The 27,094-nt window shown below is 41.1% G+C and overlaps 3 protein-coding genes and 1 long non-coding RNA gene across 8 annotated transcripts; 2 read left to right on the top strand and 2 right to left on the bottom strand.

The window, feature by feature from the left end:
* Positions 1-763: 763 nt before the first annotated feature.
* LOC131882563 (uncharacterized) lies at positions 764-10,032 on the top strand. 2 transcript variants are annotated; one of them, XM_059229753.1, is made up of 4 exons: positions 764-1,043; positions 2,446-2,696; positions 9,330-9,422; positions 9,545-10,032. In XM_059229753.1, the coding sequence occupies exons 2-4, from the start codon at positions 2,498-2,500 to the stop codon at positions 9,775-9,777; spliced, it is 525 nt and encodes a 174-aa protein (XP_059085736.1). In that variant the 5' UTR covers positions 764-1,043; positions 2,446-2,497; the 3' UTR covers positions 9,778-10,032. The 2 variants fall into 2 exon arrangements, with proteins under 2 accessions (XP_059085736.1, XP_059085735.1); XM_059229752.1 differs by lacking the exon at positions 764-1,043 and having other exon boundaries at positions 2,289-2,696.
* A 1,052-nt stretch (positions 10,033-11,084) lies between these two features.
* On the bottom strand, positions 11,085-25,110 carry LOC131882097 (tensin-1-like). Of its 4 annotated transcripts, XM_059229140.1 has the most exons (6): positions 24,765-24,901; positions 16,446-16,551; positions 12,255-12,344; positions 11,719-12,077; positions 11,489-11,648; positions 11,085-11,393 (listed from the first exon to the last, which is right to left on the bottom strand). In XM_059229140.1, the coding sequence occupies exons 2-6, from the start codon at positions 16,464-16,466 to the stop codon at positions 11,121-11,123; spliced, it is 903 nt and encodes a 300-aa protein (XP_059085123.1). In that variant the 5' UTR covers positions 16,467-16,551; positions 24,765-24,901; the 3' UTR covers positions 11,085-11,120. The 4 variants fall into 4 exon arrangements, with proteins under 4 accessions (XP_059085123.1, XP_059085121.1, XP_059085124.1 ...); XM_059229138.1 differs by lacking the exon at positions 16,446-16,551 and having other exon boundaries at positions 24,765-25,110; XM_059229141.1 differs by lacking the exons at positions 16,446-16,551; positions 24,765-24,901 and adding an exon at positions 14,632-15,035.
* LOC131882099 (uncharacterized) lies at positions 17,889-21,378 on the top strand. Its single transcript, XR_009373447.1, has 3 exons — positions 17,889-18,766; positions 18,840-18,931; positions 21,139-21,378. It is a non-coding gene; the product is annotated as an uncharacterized LOC131882099 (long non-coding RNA).
* Positions 25,111-25,357: 247 nt separating the features above from the next.
* Positions 25,358-27,094, bottom strand: LOC131882096 (uncharacterized). The gene is made up of 3 exons (XM_059229137.1): positions 26,764-27,094; positions 26,020-26,652; positions 25,358-25,672 (listed from the first exon to the last, which is right to left on the bottom strand). Exons 1-3 carry the CDS (start codon positions 26,992-26,994, stop codon positions 25,448-25,450), a joined length of 1,089 nt encoding a protein of 362 aa, XP_059085120.1. The 5' UTR covers positions 26,995-27,094; the 3' UTR covers positions 25,358-25,447.

Here is a 27,094-nt window from a genome sequence, read left to right as displayed (position 1 = left end):
CCTTGAATGTAGAGTTGAACTGGAATCTTGACTTGGAAGATGCTTGCAGACCAACATGGATGCTCTTAAAAACGTTCAATATCAAAACCATATATCAAAACAATATCAAAACCAAAGTGGGTCCCCAAACACCAAAAAGAGCAAACAATTGTATTTCTAATCAGGGATAGAAAAAATGTACCCAATGAGACATACCGGTATTTCTCCCAATAAAGAGTTTAATGAAATATTTTGTACAGTATAGAGACGTGTAAAGTACCTGATCGGATTTTAGCTGTGTGAATTAGTCAGGCTGCGCCACAATCGCAGCAAAAACTACTACGATTTTAGCAAATCCAGTGCTTCCAAATCTACTTTGACAAAACTGTTCACCATCTTAGGACATCGTTGGACAATTATTTCAAATCATTTAAGCTCAACATTCATTTGCTAAAAGTGACATTACATGGCAAGTGACAAGAATATGTAAGAAATACGGAAAAAAACATGTGGTGCTAACATTTTGTCATCAGTAAGAAGTGTGGTGACACTTCCTTCATGGTAGAAATAGAGGGCGCCCTAGTATCTAGTATGAAATCTCAAAGCTTTACACTTCTTCAGAGTGCATAATCCCAACTTCTTTGATCTCTCGCAATGCGACAGCTCTCTCATTCCCTCAATGTTCCTGGTGAAACATCTTTGGACTGATTTGGCTTGTTGAACACGTTAGAGCTCAGATGGGTGCAGCACATTCCATCTGTGGCTGAAGAATCGACTTGTATACGTTGTGAACAACATATCGATTTTCACTTGTCTCTAGACTTTAATGTCCGATCCATCCAAATTCCACCAAACGTTTGAAAAGCCTAGTGACTTTCAATTGGCAGTACTTATTGAGCCTTCCAATTTTTTAGTGGACTACGCCTGAATTCTTCATGGACGAAACTTGATAAATATCTTTCCCTCCAGTAACCACGCGTGGAGTGCTCAAAGGCGGTGACCCAGAGATCATTGAGCAGAATTTGATTCGGGATTTTCCAAGTACTTCAAAGGAATCAAAGTAGGTGAGTGGTCTGTTGGTCCCCAGGGGGTTCGAATCCCACCCTCGGATGGTAGTCTAGAGAGTGTAGAGCCTTAATGAGCATTTTGCGAGCACCTTCAAACCCTTAAGAATGCAGGAAAGTTCGAACAATGAAGTCCACTTCTCTTCTTTCTCGGGCTCCTTCATTGTTTAATTTGCTTCCCTCTCACGGTGGTTAAGATATCGTTAAGTAACTTTCAAGTATGCTCTCAAGATTGTTAAACACGGTATTTTCCATCAGTAAATCAAAAAGTAGGTAAGTAGTTCGTAGGTAATACGTTGGCCTTGTTGATCCGGTTGCATCTTTCAAGTCAGACTTGGACAATAAATAGACGAATTATAACCTTTCATTTTAATAGTACTAGGGACTACATTCCCTGTAGCGGTTAGAAAAGCCCGAGAAAAACCAAACCAAACAAAAAACAACTACTTGATCTACTGATATCAAAAACCGTCTTCAAAAGTCATGAGAGCATAGTTGAAAGTTACTAAACACCCTTTCTTCACACCATGCTCTAAAATTCGAGGAGAGAACATAGTACATGCTCTTGATCCAGTAGCATTTTTCAACTCAGACTTGGACAATTTTCCGACCAAAATTCCAGACCAACCCTATATTCAAGAGCTAGCCCGGTCTGGCAACTTAAATTCGTTGGTAGATAAGATATTGTATATAATTAAAATGATATCAAATGCAAAAATGACGACCTTTCATTTTAATAGTACCTGGGATTGCATTCCATGTAGGAACTAGTGAAGCCCTTAAAAACCCAAGCCAAGACAAAATAGATAGAATAAAATTAAAGCAGAAACGGACATTTGGTGGGAATTTTGACGTAAACACCGGAAAATATATAAAAAGTGCTCCATATAGCATAATGCTTGAAATGAATATTTGTACATTTACAGTAAGTAAATGGTCTTCGACTCTCCAGTCTTACGAGTGCATTTCTCTCATTGGTTATTGTTGCTCTTTTATGTAACATTTTTGAGCCACAATCTTTAACGAAATTTTTCAAACAATGCAACGTTTTTTCCTAAGAAAAGCAGAAAATTTTCTGCCTGGTCATAGTACATACCTTTTTGACTTAATTGATTACTTGTTAATGATGTTCTTCAATAACAAAACTCACGCTGTATGTTTTATCGACTTGTCATGGTAGACAAATGACATCATTTTGAGGCTCATTATTGATGAATAATTGATGGGAATCTTGAAGACCATCAACGAGAGTGGGACGCCTTTAATTTCCATTATTCAACTAGACGCATAGCTCGGCACAATAACGTAAAAAGACCTTCCACATGACATTCAATCTAACTTTGAAAGGCGAAGAAAGTATTCATCCTCTAAATAGTTAATCTTATGAGTCCACCATCTTCAGTACAATAACAAGAAAGTATACTTGTGACAACAAGTTCCAAGGATCATCATGTATGGCAAGTTCCATACTTATGAAAAACCGTCAGGATCGAACGAAGAGCCAAGTGATTCACTCGTATTTGAAAGCCGAGAGCGAGCGCTTCAACCACGTTTTCTTCGAGCTTGACGCCACAATTGGAACCATGAAGGATAAACTTGTTCCAATGGTACTCATTCCAATATTTGTGCTCATCAATGTTCCAAACCCAACAGGTAAGCGACGTGACGAGATACATTCTGGCTAACATCTCAATGGTGTTAGTTTTACAAGACATTTGTGAAAACTTAGGTTTAAAATCAACATAACTTTTTTTTTACAAATTATGTTAAGACAAATTCAAATCTGACTCTTATTTTCTGAGAATTGTGATGGGTGCCAATAAAAGTAAATTTAGAAATTATTTTCGTGCCAATATATTATTTTGCAAATGAATTGGTGTTGCTCTAAAATTTTCAAAGTTGAATGCGTTTATATAACGTAATGCAGCATTAACCTTTAATCAGCCAAATAACCTTGAAACGACACATTGGGGACCCGCCAAGAGTTAATTAAACGCAAGTAATTTGTCTATTAGAGGCGTTAATCTATGATTATGAAACGAAGACAACATATTCCGGTTTATACAACTAGTATTGGGAAACCTTAGCTTTTTAAAGGTCGGTTAAAAGTTTGCGGTTGTACCCCCGTCATAAAAATAGTCTGGAAGTTTCATGGATTTGGTTGAAATATTGTCAAAATAAGGTTGAAGAATAATTTGCCTCCTCCGCTTTATTCGTAAGAGCTTAGGTTATTATAAGAACGGATGCGGTCTTTTTTATTCACGTAAAACATAGCTGGATCAGCAATGCCATTTATTCGTCAACGAATTTAATTAAAGAAAACGTAATCCTGCTTAAAGTCGGTTTTCGTCAGGAAGGTGAGTTTTTTTTTTAATTAAGGTCACACTGACAATATATTTGACCATGCGTGTGTGATCCATACGATTCGTAAGACAGTTAAGAGGGGGGTTAAATTGACGTTTTGGCTCGATTGTTGGACAAGGTCGTCTCTTTTCGTCTCTTGTCTCGAGTCACGGTGGTTGAAAAGCATTTTAAAAATTTCAAGGAGAATACTCAAACACATCTAGCATTTTTTCTACTTTGCAAAATTCTAAGGCTTATTTAGCTTTGATGATCATGCGTTATTAAGTTCTAGCTCAAATAATGAAAAACTATAATTTTACTTTGCTATGTTTGCAAATCTATGCTTTGACACTATAGTGTTCATAGACCTTTTTGATGGATATTAGGAGCACGTTTACTTATTTGCATACATATTACAATAAAATTTGCCCAATTGCTAATAAATTGTATGGGGTTGGCAGGGCATTAGTAAAGAAATTGCAAATAACGAAATTACAAATAACGAAATTACAGTAGTTCGTTCCATTTTTCGCAAAAGGAACTGTTATTGCATTACAATTTAAAATTGTGTAATTGTAACGACCCAAAATCTAAAAGAATCTCTCGTTACTCGTTCCTTTTTCAGCTTCCAGAATGGAGTCTAATTTTTCGTTTGTCTCGTGACAACTAAAGAACCTTAAAGCTCAACAAAAATTGCCATTTTTACTAATTTCATCTAGCATATTTTAATCATAGAAAGTCAGGGTTGAAAATTGCGCTTGCCCCAGCTACTTTGAGGGTGTTCTAGGCCTTTTTGCTTTTTTATTGTTTACATCTTCTCGATCGAATTCCGTTGGACTGAAGATCAGATTCGGTGCTTGAATATGATGCATCAAATTACCAAAACCTCCTCACTTCCACGACTTAAAGGATACATACACTTCTTTCAGAGAAGCTTTACCAATTTCATATAGGGTGTCCACGATGAAATTGCCACACTATGAAATTGCTCTAACTTTTTAACCGTTGGGTAGAATTTAATGAAAATTTGGGTGGATTTTGATCATGGTGCATTGTTTACATCCTGCAAGTTCTAAAGTTCCATCAAAACTTGCGGAAATGGAGTCGAAAGAACAGTTCGAGCGTGATAAAAACTTGCGCATTCAACACGTGAACAAGGATCTCTCACATCGTTCCATTGTCATCGCTAAAACGTTGGGAATCGCGAATTCCACGGTGTCGCGAGTAATTAAGCAGTTCGAGGAACGATTGACTACCAATCGGAAGCCCAGAAGAGAAGGAAAAAGTATTCCGTACTACAGCAAAAATCAAAACCGCGCAGTTGGGGCCTTCAACCAAAACCCAAACGAAATGCCCCCGTTCGGGATGTGGCTAAGAAGCTGCACCTAAGCCTTAGTTTTTTCAGAAGGCCAAAAATAAGGCTGGGCCTCCAACGTTTAAGGTACAAAAGGCCCCTAATAGCGACGAAAAGCAGAACAAGTCCGCCAAAACCCATGCAAGGAAGTTGTACCTAAACATGCTGAAAATTGTTGAATGCTGCATCATGGACGACAAAACGCATGTGAAGGCAGACTTCAAAGAGATCCCTGGCAAGCTGTTTTTCACGGCCAAGGAATAGTTCAGCGTTCCGGAGCATGTCTGCACTCAGAATATGTCCAAATTTGCAAAGAAATTCCTGGTTTGGCAAGCCATCTGCACGTGCGGGAAGCAAAGTGCACCTTCCGTGACCCAGGACACAATGAACGGACAGGTGTACATAGGTGTGGTATCCCGGTGTTGAGCATGCTGCTCATGCTCATACGAATGTATTCTAGTCATGTATAAATACCATACTAGTCAGAAATACAATCAGTTATCAAGTCCATCCAACTCCTTGTGGGTGATGCTCACCCACAAGTATAGAACATGGCGCAGTCGGTTAACCGGCTGTGGCCCTCTGTTCTCCCGTGAAGCTCTCCCCAGTGTGAGGGGATGGAGCGTATGGATCTCCTCAATTACAAAGATTGAGATTGTGACTCGCCCTGTTGGGATCAAACGTGGAGGCAGTGGGCCAAGCTGGGACGACCTCCGTGAAACCCGTGGGACGGCCTCGTAACCCCGTGGGACGGCCTCGTAACACCCGTGGGACGGCCTCGTAACCCCGTGGGACGGCCTTGTACCCCGTGGACGGCCTTGTAACCCATGGGACGGCCTTGTAACCCATGGGACGGCCTTGTAACCCCATGGGACGGCCTTGTAACCCCGTGGGACGGCCTTGTAGCCTTTGGGATGGACCCGTGAGTCCCTTGGGATGGACCCGTGAGTCCCTTGGGATGGACCGGATGAACATGGACCGGAGCAACATGGACCGGAGCAACATGGACCGGAAGCAACATGGACTGGAGCAACATGGACCGCAGCAACATGGACCGGATGGACCCGCAACCCGACGACTCCCCCCTGTGTGAGGGAGATGTGGATCCCGGTGTTGAGCATGCTGCTCATGCTCATACGAATGTATTCTAGTCATGTATAAATACCGTACTAGTCAGAAATACAGTCAGTTATCAAGTCCATCCAACTCCTTGTGGGTGATTCTCACCCACAAGTATAGAACAGCCCATAACCCAACAATCAACTGGCCGGATTTGGCCTCATGCCATTACTCTTCAGCGATACCTCTGCGTGCCCCAATATGCCAACAATGCATGGACACATTTTCTATGTGAAACCGAGCCCCTTACCATCGGGCTGGCAAGGTTAGTGTCCAACAGTGTTGGGAACCTGACCTTTCCGGAGGTGATGTCCGGACACAAGTTATCATTTCCGGTCAAGGACTTGTTAACACCTTATTGTCCTTGGCCCGACATCCCTTCGGAGTATTGGCAGTCACGCACCTTTGTCCGGCTCCCAGCCAAATACCATCAGCGACGGGAGTTGACAAAGGATCTGTTCAATCTGGCCCATCCACTCTACTGCAATAACCAAGATTTTCATCACTTACCTCTACCTACCTGCCTTTGTACTATCTGTAACTCACCTCTTACCTTTTTTCATGTGCATTGAACCAATTCTAGTCATTCTCATTGTGATATCACTTTCTAGTCAACTATTTTATTGCCTTTACCATCCTGACATTTTTCTTGTTTTATTTCTTTGTATGATGTTTATACATCAGATTTTATTTTATAGTTACTTTTATGCCATGACATGACCAAGAGTCGCAATAAAGATTATTATTATTATCATTACTCCAAGGACCTGCTGAAGTGGTATGCGGACAATAAGGTCAATTTTGTGCCAAAAATGTTCAACCTTCTAAACACTCCGGAGGTTCCCCCCATCAAGAAGTCCTGGGCAATTATCAAGCAGCACCTTCTTAAATGACCTAAGGTAGTGAAGACAGTGAAGGAACTGAAGAAAGTATGGGTTTACATGCAAAAAACGATTGATTCACAGGGTGTGCAGAATCTTATGGCAGGATTAAGGCCAAAGTGCGGATATTTGCGTATGGATTGTAAATAAAATTCGAGTAAAATCGTAAAATAAAGTTTAATAGTTATTTTTCAATCTCTGAAAATTTGATGACAATCGGATGAAAATTCAAATTTTGCGAATCAATTTTGTGTGTAGCAATTTCACCGTGGACACCCTTACTGTTTTTCCACCATGACTTTTGTGACATTGTTTCAAACCTTTAACAATCATTATCCCATCCAGGGTCCCAATGTTGACTTCTCAAAGCATTATGATGCAATGTATTTTGAACAATTATACCAAGATTAAATGCCAAGGCTCATTATTGAAAAATGTTGATACGAAATCTTCAAATGTTACGCATTTGCACTGCTTGAGTCAAAAACCTCAATTCTTTGGAGAAGAATGGTCGTGACGGGGTAAACCATAAAATATTGGTAATCTAAATTTTAGTAAAAGGAAGTGCAACGAGTAACGCCATTAAATTTTTTTCGAGTAAAGTTTGTGTAACGAATTAATATTTTTGACCAGAGTAACTGTAACTGTTATTCGTTCCTTTTATTGAGGAACGACTAATGCCCTGGGGGTTGGATAGGTCCATTTCATCAGTTTGAGCTCCGCAATGCACACACAATCATGCACGATTTTCAAAATAGCACAACATATAAATTTCTTAAATTTTCTCATAAGAGCTCAAAATATGGTGCAGTAGAATTCCGATAAAGCTAACCCCGTTTTAATGAGAAAAGCTTATGAAACCAAATCTTCACCATACAAATGTTTTTGAGAGCGACCCCGTTATAAAAAATATTTATGCAAATCTCAGAACCCCATTTTTAAGAAATCTGGTTACCCTGGGGGCAACAAACCGGAGGTTTTACTGCATTGCTTTCATCAAAACATGAGCTAAATATTTCCTGAAACAGACGTTGTCAAGTTGGTGTCCAAGCCTTTCATTTCCGAAGATTTCCTCATCTACCGTTCAAAGGCCGGTTGGTTGAAAAACAGCTTGCTGAAAAAAAAATCTAAAACATTGATGCATTTATCAAGTAACAGTAAAATTAACACATTTTTACGCCTTGAATTGCTCCGCAGTTCCCAGTGGCGGTAAGGAGGTCAGCAAAACAATGCATTCCTTCTTTGATTTATGTACTGGGTTAATCACGAGGGTCCTCGTTAATGCTCTTGTTTTTTAAAGCAAAGTGGCTTGCCAATTTTCGATCTTATTATTCACCTATGCACCTTTCTTCAGACTTAGAAAGTGGAATTTCGTTATAGTGAAAACCTTGCTATAATGAAAACATTGCTGTTTCCCAAAAATTACACTATAAGTGGGTGTTACTGTCCATCATTACTAAGTAAAACTCCTAAATCTGTCTGGTTTTGAAAAGTATGATAATAAGGTCTCAAAGACTTAAAAAATGTCAAACTTGAAATCGTCATTTTTCTATTCATCATTTAAGTGAGACTGACTTGGAACAGCCTTGACATCATTTCAAACTAAACTTTGTGGCTGAATTTTGATACAGATAACTTTCAAAGTGTAGTTGGTTCTCCTTCTCTTGCGTCTCTCTTTCTCATTTAACAATATTGTCTTGGGTTTGTTGATTGGCCATATTTTTTAGTTTTGGTGTAAACAATCAAATCCCTTCCTTTTTCTTATGAATAAGCAATCAAAATCCATCAACTATAGCGGTTGAAGCGAAGACCATGACGCACTAAAATAAAGAAACCATGTATTCACTGTATGATGCACTTTCTAGAGTTCCACTTTGATATGTTGCCTGCAATACATTCAATTCTCTTGGTTTGGAAAAGTGCCTCCATATCTTTTTTTTACTTTTGTTTAAAGAAATTTCTAAATACAAAGAGAATTTTATATTAGCCGGACAATAAGGTGCAAAATACCAACCAAGTTTTACTCTGTTTTTGCCCTGAAGCAATCTTGAAGCAATCTTAATCACATCAAACACGACGCAACCTCCATAAAAGTGAAATAACTGCTTTTTGAAATATCATTTGCACAACATTAGTCAAAAGAGATCTCCGAGCTCTTCAAGTTCAAATTTTTACTTTGATTTCCATTTCAACCTATCAATGATAAATGTATTGTCAAATGGTTGACTAATTTTTTGGATACTTTTTCAATTTTATGTTTCTCTGTGTATGTGGGTGATGAAATCTTTTTTTTTTCAAGTCATTCTACCCGTATACCTGTAACAACTTCAAATACTTACATATGTACATTTTCATTATTTCAATCCAACTAAAGCCATGTTCCCAGTTTGGCAACGTTATAAGCTGCAGGGTACGTAATTGAACCACAATCATGTGACGTCTGCAATAAAAAATAGTTAGCACTCAAAACTGCCAATTTAAAAACTTACTCATGCATGTCACCGACCTTCTTTCCCAATGTGCGACATGTCAGACATCCAAGTGTTGTTCGTCATCACAAAGATTTTTCTCCATATCTCTTGATTTAAGTGGATGCCATTCATTGCTATGACGGTCGAGGAAACGCCTACCGAGAAGTAACATGCAATACAACCGTGAAATGGTGTTCCAAGGTCACAAAGGGTGAGTGAAATCATCAAGTCTCCTGACTCTGTTGTAGGTATACATGATATCTTGAATTATTCATTCCTGTAATTACACAATTTCCCTACGAATTTTCAAATCGAGGGTTACATGTGTTCCAGAGACGGAAGGAGAAAAACCAACCACTGTCCGAGGATGTTATTACTCCATTCCAGAAAACGCAGAGGATTCATGTGAAGAAAAAGATGAGAGCCAAAATTCGAAGGTGGTTTCTTGTTGGTGTCAAGGCAATATTTGTAATAACGCCGATTGTTCAAAACCACTGTTAATTGGGATTTCGTTTCTCGTTGTGAGATTGTTGGTGAGAAATCGTTATGAATGGGGATGTTGCTAAAATGGCCATAGTTGTGATCGGAATCGCTTTTTACATCATGAAATAAACTTGAAAAATAATCATAGTATATTTTTCTTTGTACACTAAACTGCGGCTAGAATACTTTGTAATGTTTGTACACTAAACTACCGTTAGAATATTTTCTAAGGTTTGTACACTAAACTGAGGCTAGACTACTTTTGTAAATGTTTGTAAACTATAGAGGCCTAATTTATTAAAATACATTTGCCCTCTCCCACATTTCTTAATGAAGAACCTACAGTATGTCGGTTTATCAATCAATTTAGCATTTCTAGCACAAGGGCAATGGGCATAAAAAAGAAGCGTGTAAGGAGAAAAACCATAATATGTCGTTGAAAGGGCCTTCTAATGGAGCAAACATTGCAGACGAATAAAAAGTTATGACTTGTTGGTTGGTGCATGAACATTTATCATGCCATCAGTATCCAGCCTTTAAACGCCGCAATGTTTAGTTCATACGTTACAAAACATATCAATTGCTTCTTTCTCCAAAGTTTTTGATCCTGGCTAGAGACCCTGGATGTAGCTATCATATGAATTCAACCTCAAATTCTTTGCAACAAATTGAAAGTCAAACCTTGAGGCACGAGCATTATTGATTTCGGCCTTTACAATGAGCTTCAACGGTCGGTCGAGTTTGTTGCCATTACTACAGAATTTTAGATTTAATAGACGATTACAAAAACCGCACAATTGAGCTCAATTTTCATACATTATCAACCTCAAACCCTTTCTTTAGTTGCTTGCCAGCATTGATATACTCAAAAATGAATTCCAACCTCCTTTTGTTCTGGGCAACCTCTTGGATCACTTTTGGTAAGAGTTTTGTATACCAGTAGCTGAAGAATTACATTGTACGGAACTTAAGATTCGCACTTCTTCAACCTCCAAGGAACTTGTTTGGAATGTTACGTTGGAAACACAAAATCTGTCCGAGAAATTGTGGATTGTGCTCCTGAAGTCTTACAATGTGCCTCAACGAGCACTGGTGAGGGAAAAAACAAAAGGGTTGTAATTTATTTTTATTAATCCTAAAACGTAACACTTTTTTTAAATGCCGATCCTTATTTGTCCCACCAATTCGAAACTTGGGGATGCGGAGGAAATGGAACCGAGGAGGGGTGCCAATTTCTCACCAGAGAAGCCTCTCTGAAAGGCACGGAAATTTGCCATTGTTTTGGTAACCTTTGTAATAAGGCCACATATTTTAAGCATGAGGCCCAAGCCCATGTGTTTGTGACCTTCATGTATTCTCTGTCAAAAATGAATAGTTGATAAATGGCGAATAATGAATCAGAAACTTTATTGAGCACGAATAGGAACTACACTGATGCATTTGATCCCTCTGAGGAGGCGACCGACAAAGGTGATTGTGATGGATGGGTGGGAACACTCAAATCCAGGGATGATCCAAAAGCTTTTCGCAAAGTGAAAAGTAGATCGGGATAATCCGCCAGGTCAAATTGATCGGCTGTGGGATCCTGCTCATCTTCCAGTGGATCCCCGTGGATCAACAAGGGACAAGGTAGGAGTTCTGACATCACGGAGTGGTGAATGATCAAGGTACTGAGTGAGGAAAAGGCCTTGGTGGAGCCCTTGAAGAAAGAATGGAATCGTCATGAATTTTGCACTTCATATGGCATGACAAGGATTAAGCAAGTGAATCGTGATTGATTCAATTGGAGCTTACCTTGATGCGCCAGCCGTGCTGATTAGAGATGATGAGGTAGTGGATCACAGAGCCATTTGGCACCTTTAGGGACAAGGCAAATGAGTCCAGTCGACTCTCTGAGCATCTTACAAGAAAAGAGCCAACTGGTTCCGAAGAAAGGATCTCCATGGAAATTTCCCTGTGAAATAAATCCAAAGATGAGTCCATCATTGTCCATTTCCAATAGGAATGGGGGCATCTTGAATTACCTTGAGAGACCAGGCTGATACCAAGCAGCATGTCTTAAATGGTTACTTGGGTCATTCCCGTACGCGGTGCTGACAAATTGATCGTGGTTGGACATTGGAACGCGGGAATGGCTCTCAAACTCGTTGGTTGGACTATCCGAGAGACCAGAATCGGTATCGGAGACAATAGGAGATAGAAACTCGTCCCCATTGGGCAAATAAACCCCTAATCGTTTCATTCTCTTCAAAACGGACCACAAATTCGGCTTGGATCCAGATTTCCTGCACTTTAGCGATTCCTGCTCTTGGTGAAGGTTATTGATAATACAAGGAAGTGACTTGTTCCTTTGATGACTAATTGGAGGGTTGATTACAGATATCTGAAAACACGATAATAAATCAGTTTGATTCAACTTTTGCCAATTTAAAATGCATAAGGTTGTGTGAGTAAAAAAAAAGAGTTCCGACTTTTAAAAACAGAAGCTTCTATTTTTGGCTCCCAAAATCGAACAGTGAATACAAAACGAGTTTGAGTTATTGCAAATAATCATTCTCACCCCAACGTCGCTTAGTTGTCGTCGACTGGTTCCCGAGACCCTGTGATTATTCATCACTTTGATATTTGAAGTGGCCTTTCTGCCATCAGCCTGGAAAACAAGATAAACAGGAACACCATCAGTATACGTCCATGAAGGTAATAGGAAATGATTCCCGATCAGTACTAATTGGCTCCCACTCCACTACGTATTGCTCTATGCTCACAGGTTCCTTCCCATCGTCAAGATCCATTAGCATATTAGGCAGGTTCAGATAGGGCATCTTTCAATATTTGAACTTCCGTGTACGCTTGGTAAGGAAATAATGCGAGGCCTAGCATTTCTCACTCAGTCAGTCGAACCAAGATAGCAGAAGATCTGAAACGAGTTGGCCAATTCAAATCTGATGGCTCCTTGTAGAGCCGAGAACTGGATTCGGATCTGGCATTGTCATTTTCCGACAATGGCTTGAGGGTCGGCTCGGAGCCACCGGAATTTGCCTTTCAAATTTGTCGCAACCGTCTCGAGTCCTTGACAATATTTAACGACAGGAGCTATTATGCTCACCCATAATTTACCATGTAATCAATCGAGCAAATATTCAAATTTATGTACATTTTTCATGGTCGATTAGTCCAACCGACTAAAAGAGAGCTTCACCTCGTTGATCTCCAAAGCATGTTCAAAAACATGTCGAAATCCGTCTCCACAACCATCTTTCTTGCCACTTGTTATGGACACCAGATGACTGCCCAAGGTATAGTTAAATACGTGGCTGAATATGCAAAAAGGTTTTGTCTTTGATGACTTCACAAAGAGTCGAGAGATCTAAGTGTATCTTTGGAAATTTTGCAAGAGTGTGCAAACGTAATTCACTTTCAAACTCGGTTCTTGAGGCCTTCATTTGCAAAGTTAAGTCAAGAGGAGACTTTTAACTGAAGGATGGAACACAGGCCGAGCTAGGCCACTCTCACTTTTTAATCTTGCTCTTTGAAGGGACCTTGATGGAAGTAAGTACCATTGAATGTATTGCAAGTTTGGATTAAATACATCTTTTTTATCACATTTATAACGATTTCCTTATACTGAATCCAAATAAGAATCTTCAGATAAATCCATCTGAATTTCATGATTAATTTAATTTGAATTTAAATAAATTCAATTAAAATAATGAATGAAATAATCATTCATTATGGTTTTCTTTTAAATCATAATACCATCTCTGTTTGTGGAAAGTATATCTTTTAAGATTGCTTTTTCCAATTTGAAAGATTCATTTTCAATTGCTACAACCAATCCGTCACATTCAGTAAGCGCAATAAGCCTATCAAACTAGATGCTAAGATACTCAAAGTTTTGAAAAGTAGTGGTTATTTAAAACCACTAAGGTTAAAAAACTGGGCGCAACCACGGCATATCCAGATTATTTTCCTTATCAATGCAATAACGTAAAATAAGACAAAGCGATTTATAACAAAAACTACAATTTGCAAGCTTCAACGTAAGATGTGGCAAATGCATCCTGCGCTCAATGGCCAACGGTACACTTCCAAGGGTTCTTTGAAAGGTCGTCGGTAGTTCTTCTCAGTTGGTCGCTGGATCTTCACGGATTCCCTTATTTCTGTACGTCGATGCAAACAATTTCCGATTCTCCATGGCTAAAAATATGTGTGTACTCATCTTGGGGTCCCTCAGATTGAGTGAATAGACGTGTATAATGCGTACATGAACATCCAGGCACCGTGATAGGTGATGCTAGGGCTATGTAGGAAGTCATGTGGCATTCAAACTCTCCCTTTTATGGCCTTTTATTGGGTGATAAACCATCTTCCGTCATCCTTGAGCTTTAATCGCATTTCAGAGCCGTGAAATGTATGCTTTGGAGAATAGTTTTTACCAAAGGTAGCCTCTCCGTGAAATCGATTTTCATCTCCAAGTTAGTCTTCCAACCTTCTCGAGTGGCCAAGGTCTTGACTTAGAGCTCGGATTCAGCCAACCATCATCTCATTTTTCCACAATCAGGCTTCAATTTCAAATTTTTTATCGCTCAAATTCGCGCTCAAGCTCAAACATTCCAAGCCAATTATTTTTACCTACTCTGCGTTATTTGGCCATTTTGGGGCCCAGATTCTCGTTCCCAGCCCTTCATTCAAGCAGTTGGGATGATCAAGCTAATGGCTACCTCAACCAGAATACCCACTCTTCCACCCAGATTAGTCAGGCAAGTCTCGAACATTTCAAGCAGGGCAGGGCGTGAGCCAGGAATTCATCACTCTTGAACATAATTGCAAGCCACCGATTTGGTAGCATCCACCCTAAGGTGGAAACTGGGTGCCGATACCAACCAGACATGTGTAACGAATAAGCATCGGGTTAGGGATGCTGGGTTTTTAGTCACCCTGTGTCAGATCTGGCCGCTTAGATTTCCTATCCCGTTGAACCGAGACTGATCTCGCTTTGGGAAGGGGGGCATTCTAAAAGGTGCTGGATGACCGCTGTCTTGTCCTTGAGTGTTCTGCATTATGACTTTGATCAAATACGTTGATCAAACCATTGCCGTTTTTTATTGGCCTCTCCTTTGCTACAGGGCGCCCTTTTTCGCAGGGTTGGGACACTTGCAAACAGGAGGTGAACTTAGACTTTGTTTTTTGACATTCCAGGAATGTTTGGTTATTCTATTTTTCTCAAAGAGCAGTGCCGCCAAAATGAGGAGTAAAGGACCAAATATTCTGAAACTACCATAAATGTAGGACAAAAGTGGAATCGTTCAAATATGCTTGTCATACTCAACGATTATTTTTTTTATATTACAGGTCCCTCGAGTATTTTGAATTGCGTCCTCCCAATTTGCGGTCAGGATTCGATGCAGAAAAAGGAAAGTTTTGGCAAGAAGCAAGCAGATTGCCTGCTCCAAGCTCAATTCGTTACACTCCAGCAAGGGATGAAGTTATTTTTATGTCGATTTAGAATTGACCATTTCGCTTGGTGTACTCGCGAGCCAACTATCGATTTCATGCCACCGCAGTATCAAACGGCCATGGAAGGAAATGTTCCAATGCAAATAAATCAGCGGTTGAGGATTTTTCTCAGGTCGACAAAAGAGCCCGGAAACGGGCATTCCTTGTGGTCTGAGAGTCGCCCAATTAAAAGCACTAATGCCTTGGGTGTCAACAGAGACACACATATTATCTATCTAGGTAGAGTACTGGCGAATTGGTTCAGGAGTCGTAACAATCTGCTTCCTGAATCTAGGACAATGGCAAACACCATGGAACTGCTGTAGGGCAAGCACTCTTTTATCTTGTATCAAGATGGTTACCAATGATAAATCCGGCAATCTTGAGAAGAACAATCACCGAGGATAATTGACTCCCTTCTGGCCTTGAGCTCCAGGAAAACATCATCAAACTTGTTGTCGAGATTTCTTTTGTCAATGAGCCCATATTTTTTGCCGTCACGTAATTGTTCGCCCGTCTAACCCGTCAATCACGGAGAGAGTAAGAGAGTAATTTCAATGAACGATAATTGCACCTTTTGGCACGTCTGCATGACTTCCAGCCATCTCCTCATTCAAGTTGGTATCAGACTATTCGCCTTATCCCTGAGGATAACTGAGCTGAGGGTACAGCAGTGCATTTGGAAACCATAAGTGGCACACAGCCTTGATTGGAGTTTTGAGGCAAGTTCGTTGGTTTCGTCAGACGAAACGTAGCTGGAGGTATTATTAACAGTCGTCAAATATCTGGTAGTCAACATGTCATTTGGGGCCATTACTCAGGGCATGAAATGACTAGAGACACAGAAGAGTGAAGAAACAACCCAAGCACACTGAAGGTTCATTCATCTTGTGAAAGAGTCTAGATTTGGTGCTTCTGTGAGTTCATCTACAAACTTCTGAATCTCTTTTAAACCGTTTCTTTCAGGAAATTCCACTCATTTTAGTTGATGTGGTACTTTTTTTGGTACTTTTCAAGCATTTTATGTCTTTGATCATATGCTTCTTGTTTTGAATTGATGAATATGACTTTTTTCATCTCAATTCATAGTCCCTTGAGAACAAGGATTCTCTGGTTTGGCGTCTTTTAGTTGCCATAGTAAAATCAATCAAGGTTGGTAACTAACTGATCAATTAAATGCCAAATTTGAAATGACGAAAGTCCGGCCTCATATTTTGAAAGAATGGTAGTAATTGTTAAAAAACCTTCAGCAGACCTTGTGTGCGTCTTGTTTCATTGTTCATCTGTCTACACCCAAGATGAGGTGAAGATCTTTTCTACTCAAGATTTATTTCATCCTTCAGAAATGCATTCCATCATACCTGTAACAGAGAGTAAAAAGCACATAAATAACCCGCACATGTCTCCTGCCCAAAATATATGGCTGGATAACACTTAAACGCCACCAACTGACTGGATGGAATGAGTGCTCAATAATCCCAAGATTTATGACCAATGCACACCCATAGAAATAACAGCATTTCAATCATAATCGTGACTCTGTTGTCAGAGACCTTTTCTTCTACACCCATTGTATTGTAGGCGTGACTGCTCGACCAATAATAAACGTTCTATTTATTCAGGTGTTGGAGAGCCATTTGTAGATCTCGTGTTTCCCAAAACCACGCCTCAAAATTCCATTGTCGAACAAAGAAATATCCTTCAAAAGAGTTTCTTTCCATGGCTCATCTCGAATTTTAATTCTTTTCTTCGCCTGGTACCTGTCAGGTAATCTGGTTTCAGGCCCCGACGAGAGCCTGAAAAGACTGGCCCCCAGCTTTGTCCATTAGCCCCCCAAATCTCGCCAGCATGGCTCATTTCATTTTCTAGGGAAATTTGGTCTAATGTCCTGGAATTCCAGTTTGTTTACTCTCGGCCCATATTTGTACACTATTCTCCGACCCCCCTCGCCAGTTTTATTGGTTGACTAACCTTGAGCACAAGATGAACAACTTCAGAACCTTTAACCTCTACTGTCAGCTCGAGCTTCAGCTGAGTTGGAGGGTAAACTGAGATACTCTTTACTGCATGCTTTTACTTTTGGGTTTGCTCATTTATGCAAACATTCCAAAGGGTCTGAGTACTGGGGGGCTTGAAAGGAGGTGGGAGAAAGTGTTTGCAATGTTGTATGCAAGCGTCTCTTTTGGTACAATGAACCATCATTCATTAGGCAAAACAGTTATGGATGTCCATCAAGCCATAATCGGAACACACAAAAGAGGCTTGAAGATGATCTTTGAACTCGATCCAAAACTGTTTGATCTAGGGTCGGAGATTCTCCTAGATTAATGGGCAAGGTGCTATCGTTATTCAACCAGGATTTCCCTCTTTGCCATTCTTTTTGTGAAGTCTGACGAATTAAAATAAACAACCTCACAACCCTGGATTTTGTTTGGGTGAACCAGCTGACCCCTAGGTCAAGGGATGCCATTAACCTCAACCCTTTGGGCTAAATGTGACAATGATGCGGGATTGCATCTTAAGAGCAGTTGAAAATATTCAACATAAACCACCATTGAGTCTGAAATGTGCGAATCAGAAGAGTGAAAATGAACTGATTAACATTATTAATAACTAGTTTGGCAACGCTGAAACGCCACATGGATGGCGCTGAAATAAAAGCCTGCAGCTAGCCGAATTACATTCTTGGCATTTTTGACAAGCCTCAAGAAACATTGGTGAGGCTGGTTTTCACGTCAGTTTTCTCTCTATGCCTCCACTGATCCATCCAAGACGAGAGAGGTGATGGTGAAAATCATTTTGAGGGGAAAAAGAGAAAATAGATTTCTACTGATATCGAGACGAAGGAAGAAGGCATGCGCGTTTTTCACGTCCATTCGAGTTTACAGGGATTGAATTCGAAATTCCAGGGAGATAAACGACAAGAAGCAAAGAAGCAAGGCAAGGAAGTGGCCATGTGGAGAAAGTGAACAAGCGGAATTGTGATTTCAATGCACAAAATCATTGCTCTTTCTTTTGGTGGCTGGGCGAGAGTGTTGGTGTTAGGAGTGTGAAGAATCAATTGGCATTCCTGAGCGCAATTTGGGAATCTATTTTGTCACATCTTGACCTTTAGCTCTACGATCCCATTGGCTTCAGACAGTTCATCTATCACTAAATCATAAGCTCAGGTATCCTAAACGCCTTTTCCAGCTCTGGAAAGGCTTATCAAACGGCGCAGAGAGTCTTTGGATACCATATATCAGTGCCGAATTCCAAAGCCCATTCCCTGCAATTTACCTGCAATGAAGATGATGATGAAGCGTTTTGATTGAGTTGCTTTGCCTGCTCTCACAAGTGTGTGAGTGATATAAAACCTGGCCCTCGGTGAGCTAGCGAGCAGCTCTCCTAGGCTTTTTTACTGGGGCTACTACAGCCACCCAGCAAACCAACCATCCAACCAACCAACCAACCAACTCAACCACGATTTGACTCAAAACAATACGGCTGTAATTTGTGCTCTCAAAGAATGTGGCGGTTACAACGTGGATGTCTAGACATCTAGAGGACTGCGCACAATCAGGTTGACAACGAAGGGTAAAGCAACATCAGAAATTGACGTATTCATAAAAAAGGTTAACCATACAAGTGAAATATTCCCTTTTTCCAGAGTCCAAAATAATTCTAGATATCCCGAGGAATGCGGCCTCCAAGAGCCTCGTCATCCCCAAATCTGGAAGGAGTGACCCCACAGTTTGAGTTGTAAGACGTCGTTGTCGATTCACTTTTAGACTCTTCATACCATTATGATTGTGTTAATGCCAGGGTGGCCCCCTCTACGAGCCAATTGACTTTGAGATCTGGCCACCCTGAGTTCATCGTTTGGAACTTGAAGAGGGTTCTAATCGCTATTGCCTCATGGATCGTACCTATACGGTTAGGGTATAGGCCGTATACAATCTATTTTAGGTTAGGTGAGCTCCATGGAGACTTGCATTCCGGAGATTGAATTCCAAATAGTGTTGTGGAGGCATTTTTTGCTTTGATGCGAGTTTGAGTCGGTGGATTTGAATTGGATTGAATTACGCTGGCTCCAATCAAAATTTAAATCAGTTCGAGTTTCCAATCCGGACAGGTATTCGATTCCCAAACTGCTCGCATTCCTCGAAGATCGACGCGATAATCTGAAGATACGATCTAATTTTGAGCATTTGAAGACTTTTGGAGGGGTTTGTCAGTGATTGAGATCCATCATAATCCAATTTAGTAGCTCCTTCGCTCTTGCCATTCCCGAGAAGTCGATTCCAAACCACCAATATTTATTTCCATCGGGAACCCAACGCTGAGCAAGACATGATTTACTAGCACTAAAATTAGGAAATGCGGCCCTTTCACTTTCGACAAACCCTTCCGAGCGATTGCGAAACGAGGCAAAGAAGGAAATGAGAGAGGGTTCATATCCAAAAGCTTTTCCTGGGCAAGGTCCTCTTTGTCTGGCATTTCCTTTCCTCTTTGCATGCCCCAAAACCCGTTTCAAGCAATCCCACTCCAACAACTTGGTCATAGATGTATGTACTCATCAAAAATTACAGACAACCTAGTTCATTCACAATTCAATCTTAAAACCCCACTCGATCCTGCAAGTGCTGACATCAAATTCGCATCTCCCTCTTGTCCTTTTCTGACCAACCGCATCTATGTTTTGGGCTTCAAGAGTATGATTTAGGCCCATTATCCTGAGGGTCAAGCCATTCCTTGACCCTGGTCGGAATGTGTGTGGGGCTAAATGGGAATCTCAATTCTTGGAAGATTTCAAGCTCTGCCAAGCAAGACTCAAGGATCTATGTTCTGTGTAGTGAAGAAATGCCGATTTCATGATGACTTGGTGCCCTCCTTTGAATGGAAGGCGACACCCCGTTCAAGCTAGACTGAAGTCACACAAATCCATTCTGCGTGAAAGAGAGGAAAATCCTTTTGTGAGAGCATCCTTTTTACTCCCTATAAAGCAAACAATTTGTCTCAAGGCTTCATGAACGAATGAACAACGAACTTCTCAATTCATTTTCGTCAACAGCACAGAACTAATGTGAAGGGCTGAGCAAGAGTAAAACTTCGTTCTGGCGGCAACGTCAATAAAAACGTAAAATCATCCATGGCAAACACGGAGATAACTGGGAGTGAAGCTAAAGAAACGCCGTCACTCCGGCAGATTTATCACTACCTCCAAGAGGTAAAGGGAAACGTTTTTTAGAGATAGACCTGGGACAATTCGCCCTCAGTCATGGCATGTAGATATATAGCATTTTATCAATTTCTGATCATACGGCTTTTGATGTTATTGTGTACGTACAGTACAACGGCTCATATTGGTCAAGTCTATCTTTAAAAGGAGGGTTGGACATGGCAATTGACGGAGCTAGGCCGCTCAGCGATAATAGTATTTCAGCTAAAATTCGATTCAAGGGATACAACCATACAGTATTAAATAATGATTTCAAAGAAAAGAAATAATTCCATGCTGCACAAAATCCCGGGCTATCTTAATTTAGATGAATTTATTGAAAATTTATAATGGGATAAGGAGCGTAGCGTTTTAGCATTATATAATAATATAATTATGTATGTAATAAAAAGTGTGAGTTCTCCCTCAAAACGACAGTACCTTTTTGCCTGTTTCATTTAATGCATCCGTCAAAGAGCTTTCACAAAATATAAAATCGGCCTAACTCCGTCGATGTCCACTCCTCCAGTTAAAAGTGTCTCTAAATTGGAAAATCGACTCAAAATTTGGATTCTGGGACTTGGCCGAAATAGACGAAAAAAGAATGTGAGATCGAATATTGCCGTCAAGGATGAGCTTTTCTGGTCTATTAATGATCCTAATTGCACAATAATATGCAACAGTTATTAGGTGGCGAGCTTTGAATGGAGATAGTTTAGCGTTGAAAAGGAAAATACATATTTTTTAGGCTCATGTCTGTTTTTGATAACAAATGGACAAATATTGAATTCTGGAGTTCACCCTAAAAGTGGACGGACAGAGAGGGGGTCTGTGTGCAATTGACCTCCTGCCGGGTGTCGAACTCGTGACCGTTTGACAAGTTCAGGTAAGCACTGCACGAGATGAGCAGAAAAAAACGGTTTCTTCCAATACAAAAGTGAATTGATTGGGCTTCAACCTGACTGACTAGAGTCGAGTTCTGTGAATGGAATCCCATTGGCAAGTGTCACCGACATGTCGTAAACTCATTCCAGGATTTTTTTCACTTGCTTTTCCCAACGCAGAAATTCGGCGACAAAGCATATCCAAACCAAGAATGAGTTGTTTCGACCCCAAAATCCGAGCTCTGTTGGAGAACACGAAACAAGTGCGAGGGACTTTGAATGGTTCTTTATTGGGTGTCGAACTGATCGGAGGCTGTGATAACCTGTCCAAGTGATAAGATCATATTTATTGAGGGAGAAAAAGCCAAATTCGAAATCCCGACTAACGAAGAAACGTAGCATGGTTGTATGCACTCGGAATTTGGCACGTTAAGTGCATCTTGTCAACTGTCGTCTCACACATGCCGACTTGTCACACTATCGTCGGTGAAGCCATTGAGAAGAGCAGCAAAAAGAGATGAAACTGGCGTGACATCGGACGCCCTCTGAGCCAGCCAAAAACGAGATAAATCTCATTGGTCCCGTTCTCTAATCATCAGGGATGCCATTTCGTGTCATGGTCAATTTAGTTTAGCATGACCACCGACCAGGATTTGTGAAGTTGCCCCTGGGTTCATATGTAGAGCTCGGATTTTTAATTCAGACGAGGGTGAAGCCGGGCAACAAAGGACGTCCGGATAGGATAGGAAATAGAGAGGTAAGAAGAGTAAGAGGTGTAAAATGGCTTCCCTGTTCATCTTGTCTTGGGAAGAAATTCCAGGGACTCATTTTTGGGGGGCAATTCGGCACCTTTCATAACGGCGGTGTTTTCCCTTTTAAAACTGAGCTGAACCAGAAAATTGATGATTGCATCGTTTCTCTGCAAGGTTTTTTTTTTCAAGCAGAAAACCCAAACCAGTCTCTTCCTTAAAGTCATGCCATGCTTGGGAATAAAAAGCCAAGATCGACCCCATGACAAATCGCACTGACAATCTGGTATTTAACGATCATCCACAACCGGGTGAAAAGTACTAAAAACCCTCACATTCCATTTCAACACCCGACGCGGATGCGTGAGAACCGGAACGAGCTCAATAGGGTATCCTGGATCCTTTTCGCTTCATACGCCATAGCCTCTGATCAATGAGCAAGGATGTGGATTTCTGGATGCAGTTTGATAAATATTATGCATCAAATGATCTGCAGATTCGACTTTGAGTAGCCCAGGAAGAGAAATCTTCTGCTCTTCCCTCTCTGTATATCTCCCTGTGGGATTTGGATTAATGATCATACCTGGAGCCAAGTGTCCCTCTGATGACTGCCATCCACCCATCGAGAGGTTCCAGAGGAGTTAGAGAATTCCAATTCCAATTTTTGGCCTCTTGCAGAGCTGGAATTCCGGCAGCGGCGCGAGTTGAACGTAAACTGCATGATTACAAATGGACTTCTTAACGACGAGGTATGCTTTCCAAAGCCTTATGGCGATTTGGATGTACCAAATGAATAGTAGAACACCAAACCGTGCCACTTCTATTGAGGAGTCGGGGACTATGTCTTGTCCATGCAAAATTATACAAGAAGTCCAACTGACCCGTCAGAGACCATGGTGAGGAAACTTCATTCTATTTCTCAGCACGATCTCCGTACATTCCAATCCCAAATTGACAAAGGAAATATCGATTCGATTGCCCAATAGTTTCGATTTCAAGTGATCTTCCTCCCATGATCGACACACGCCACATGCCCATTCTTCTTCATGAGATAAGTACAACACAAAAAAAACTCAAAAGATCCTGCTCATCAATACAAAAAAAACGAATCCCTCCCAAGATCAGGCTAAAATCCAATTGGACAGCATTAGCAATTTTTCAATCGCCCCAAGGCGTTCTCTTGACCTCCGGGCTCGTAAAATTGGGAAATAAATTAAACTAAGAGAACTCCTCAATGGCCTGCCATTCAACTAACAAGGCTCAGCTAACCCGAAATTTGCCAACTATAGTGCTCTGTGTGAACTCGATTTGCTCGAAGCCCGGTTTTCAAATCAGGCTCTTGCCGCTAACTGGATGGATGAAGAGGGATTTCGAGTCAATGGGGTTCGGTGATGGGCTGATTTCCTGAGTATAAATGGGGATTCCATGACTGGCTTGGGGTCTCTCCCATGTTGCACGGACACCCCATTGAGTGTTAAAACAATTGGACAATTGGAAGGGGCGAGGAGCTGGGTTCTCGCACATTGGCAATGTTCAACAACCTGTCAACGGTCCCATCCCACACGCCATTGCAGAAAACCATTCCAAATGAACAATACCGGCTGATAGACCACAAGCACTGACGAAACTTTCATATGGATTAGATTCGGTGAGTTCATTAGTGTTTGTATTTGCCCTTAAGAGCATTTCACAACTTGCCCTATAACGGCGCAAAATATTGTTTGGAGCATATCAAGTTTCGTAATTGTAAGATTACGTAGAACTGACTTTTCACCAATCTTCCACTCTCCCAAGCTACAATATAAGAGTCACCTGGGCTCTTTTCTGAACTCAACCAAATTCATTTCTTTCAGTGTCAAAGAGGGTGGTGGACTGCAGGGATCTGGGTTGAATTTCATTCGTAACAAAATTACCATTCTCATTTCCAGCCCTGGTGGGAGGTCTTGTACGCACCCTGTTCGTTAACTCGATCGAGGCAAGGTCTGTTAAGGAGGAGACAGTTTTAAATCAAATTCCTTCCACGGATTAAAATGTGCGTCAACTCGTATTAACGTGCCTCGTACACCACCAAGAGTTTACATAACAACACTTTATTCACTCTCCAATGGCAATATAAATTTCTTTCAGATCTAAAAGGATACTCTGGGAATCATCCAATTTGTTTCAATGAGAAGGTAAAAAAAAATCTAATAAAATGGGCCCTATTTCCCAATCTGTGATTGGATATTCGACCATAAAAAGGAGCTGCTATAGCCGGACAAGCGGGGGCTGATTTGATTATGCAAATGCTGAACCCCTATTTGGCCAAAGCCTGTGCAACTACTGGCGACAAAAAGACACTTCAATCACTCGTTAGAAAGTGTGTGACAAAAAGCGGATCTTTTTCAGCGCATATTGAAAGCATTCCATATTGGAGGACATCCATCATTACGGGCTCCAAAACTCATCACAAGCAATCTCTCCCTTTTAGTGGTCGACAAGCTGGACTTGCATGCCAATCTCTCAAAGGCCAATTCTGAGATATGGTAGGTCCGTACGTTCTATAGAGAGACCAGTTGTAATATGGTAATGAATCATTTGAATGATTAATAGGTGAAAACACGTTCGACGACATGCTCAAAATTCGAACTCGAATTGCTTGAATTGAAGAACACATGTTATCCCATTGAATATGCAAAACCCCTAGCCCCTATCTAAAGACACCTGCAAATGGGTTGAGAGTGTATTAGCTAGAGCATTACCTGTACCGTGCCATGGTGGCCACAAGCTGAGCAATTGTATCCAATGGATGCCATGTCGTCATTCTCAAACTTTTGATATCCCACACACATCATGGAAGTCATGACACCTTTATGAAGGTTTTCCTTCAGTTTTTCCATGATTTATGGGTATACACGCAACAAAAACCGCACAAGGTCAACAATAACCACAATGACTTTTGAGTTAGCTCAGTGACCAGCCACAACTTCGTCAAACAAAAGTAAATATTCTCAATGCAAGGACACGCAGGACACTCACTCGATCTTCAACTGAGGACTGTTCTGAGCGATTCCCCAGAGAACTCGCCTCTTCGACTTCTTGGCGGCAACTGCTGAAGATCTGGTGGTGCTAGCCATTTCAGCGCCAAACTCCAAGGGCGCCACGAGAGCCCTTTTCCCGGCCAGCCAAGAATGTGGACATTCTTGAATTTTGAGCACACTCGGGCCGCGAAATGGAAAGCCAAAACAGCCTATTCCAGTCAATCAACTTATCTAGAGATTTAAATATCAGGAATTCTCGATATAGAAATGATAACGCGGGAATTCCAAAGCCGTCAATGTTGACGGATCAGGGCGAAAGTTTTGACTCCTTTTGAGAGAGCTGTTTTATTTTTCCAAAACTTTTCCAAAATTTCCAAAAATCTCGCGTTTCGACGGTGGAATAATCATTTGAATGTTTTCTCAATATCCAACACGTATCGAATGATGCTGTCGTTCTTGGACCGTAAAGCCTGGTAAACATCTTCCACTTGGTCACCCGTGACTAATTTGGTGTCTGGGATAATCTGGTGCTTGGCGCAAAAGTCAATCACTTCCTGCGTCTCTAGCATACTTCCAATTAAAGAGCCGGAAAGGGATTGGCGATTGAACATCAGGGCACCTGCGGGTATCTGAAGTGAACAAAAAAAATGAAACTATTACTTGAAAAGCAACGAGTACATGGCCAGTTTCAAAGGTAGCCAACGTTGACTACAATCTGTTCAAACAAACTAGTAATCTGTCGACGAGTGCCAAGGATGTTTGGAAGCTTGCCGCCCAGGCCACGAGGAAAACAGAACCATAAATGATCTCTTTCATTTGCCAATGTGGGGTGGGAGGCAATCTTTTACTGAAGGAAATAGCTTCGGAAAGAATATCCTTCATTTCGTATTGAACTCGAGAAAATTGCCCTCCTTCTCTTTTGTCTGTCATTGGCCTTTTTTTTATGAAAACGCGTGGATAAGGTGGTCGAACTTACCGAATGTGGCTCTATGGTCACCCCAATCAAAACTAGTTGACCATTAGCATCCAGAAGAGGAAAGTAGTCAATGGCTTGATGGTCCACCGCAGCCGTGTCCAAAATGATGTCCAAACTCTTGGCTGCTTTTTTCATGGCATCCGGGTCCGTGGACACCACAAAGTGATCGGCACCAATCTCCCTGGCCTTTGCCTCCTTGTTAGGCGAGGTCGAGATGGCCGTGACCTCACAATTCATGGCCTTGGCCAATCGGATGCCCATCTGCCCCAACCCACCAATGCCAATGATGCCTACCCTTTGGCCTCCGGCGGTGGCTCCACACCGCTTTAAGGGGCTAAACATGGTGATCCCGGAGCAAAAGATGGGACCAGCAGCCTCCATTGGATAGGAATCCGGGATCTTGACGGCAAAATGCTCATGGATACTTATCTTCTCAGAGTAACCTCCAAAAGTGACGCCAGTGTCAGTGGCCAGTTGTCCATATTGGATGGGGGCGCTGTATGTATGGGTATAACCGGTTTGGCACAATTGCTCATCCCCAAACTTACATTGGGAACACTTCAAGCACGCCTCCACAATACATCCCATGCCCACGCGATCACCGACTTTAAAATTCTTCACATTCTCACCAACCTACGAGACACGGATTTATAACAACTTAAAATGATTTGTATATTCTTCACTTTGGAGGAGGGTCTAACCTTTACAGTAAGTTATGGTGTGCTATATGATTCACAATATTACCTTGGTGACGATGCCGGCCATTTCGTGGCCTGGAACGATGGGATAAACGGCGGGTAAAAGCATTGAAATTTCATCGTTTGCCAAGTGAACGTCGGTGTGGCAAATGCCACAAAACTTGATATCCACCTCGATTTGATCGGGTCCAGTCACACCTCGTTTGATAGTTCCTTCGCCAAATTTGGCATCCTTGGTTTTTTTAACCAAGGCTCGAGTTTGGTAGTATTCCGGCATGGTCTTACCCCTTAGAAACGTGTTTGGAGATGAAAATTGTTGAATGAACTGATAGATGCAAAATGTTTCGTGGGTTTTTTATTACTTGTGAAGGACTTTA

This window comes from Tigriopus californicus, chromosome 6 (genome assembly GCF_007210705.1).
Source record: "Tigriopus californicus strain San Diego chromosome 6, Tcal_SD_v2.1, whole genome shotgun sequence".
Taxonomy (NCBI): Eukaryota; Metazoa; Arthropoda; class Copepoda; order Harpacticoida; family Harpacticidae; genus Tigriopus; species Tigriopus californicus.
This window is presented reverse-complemented; position numbering and strand designations above follow the sequence as displayed.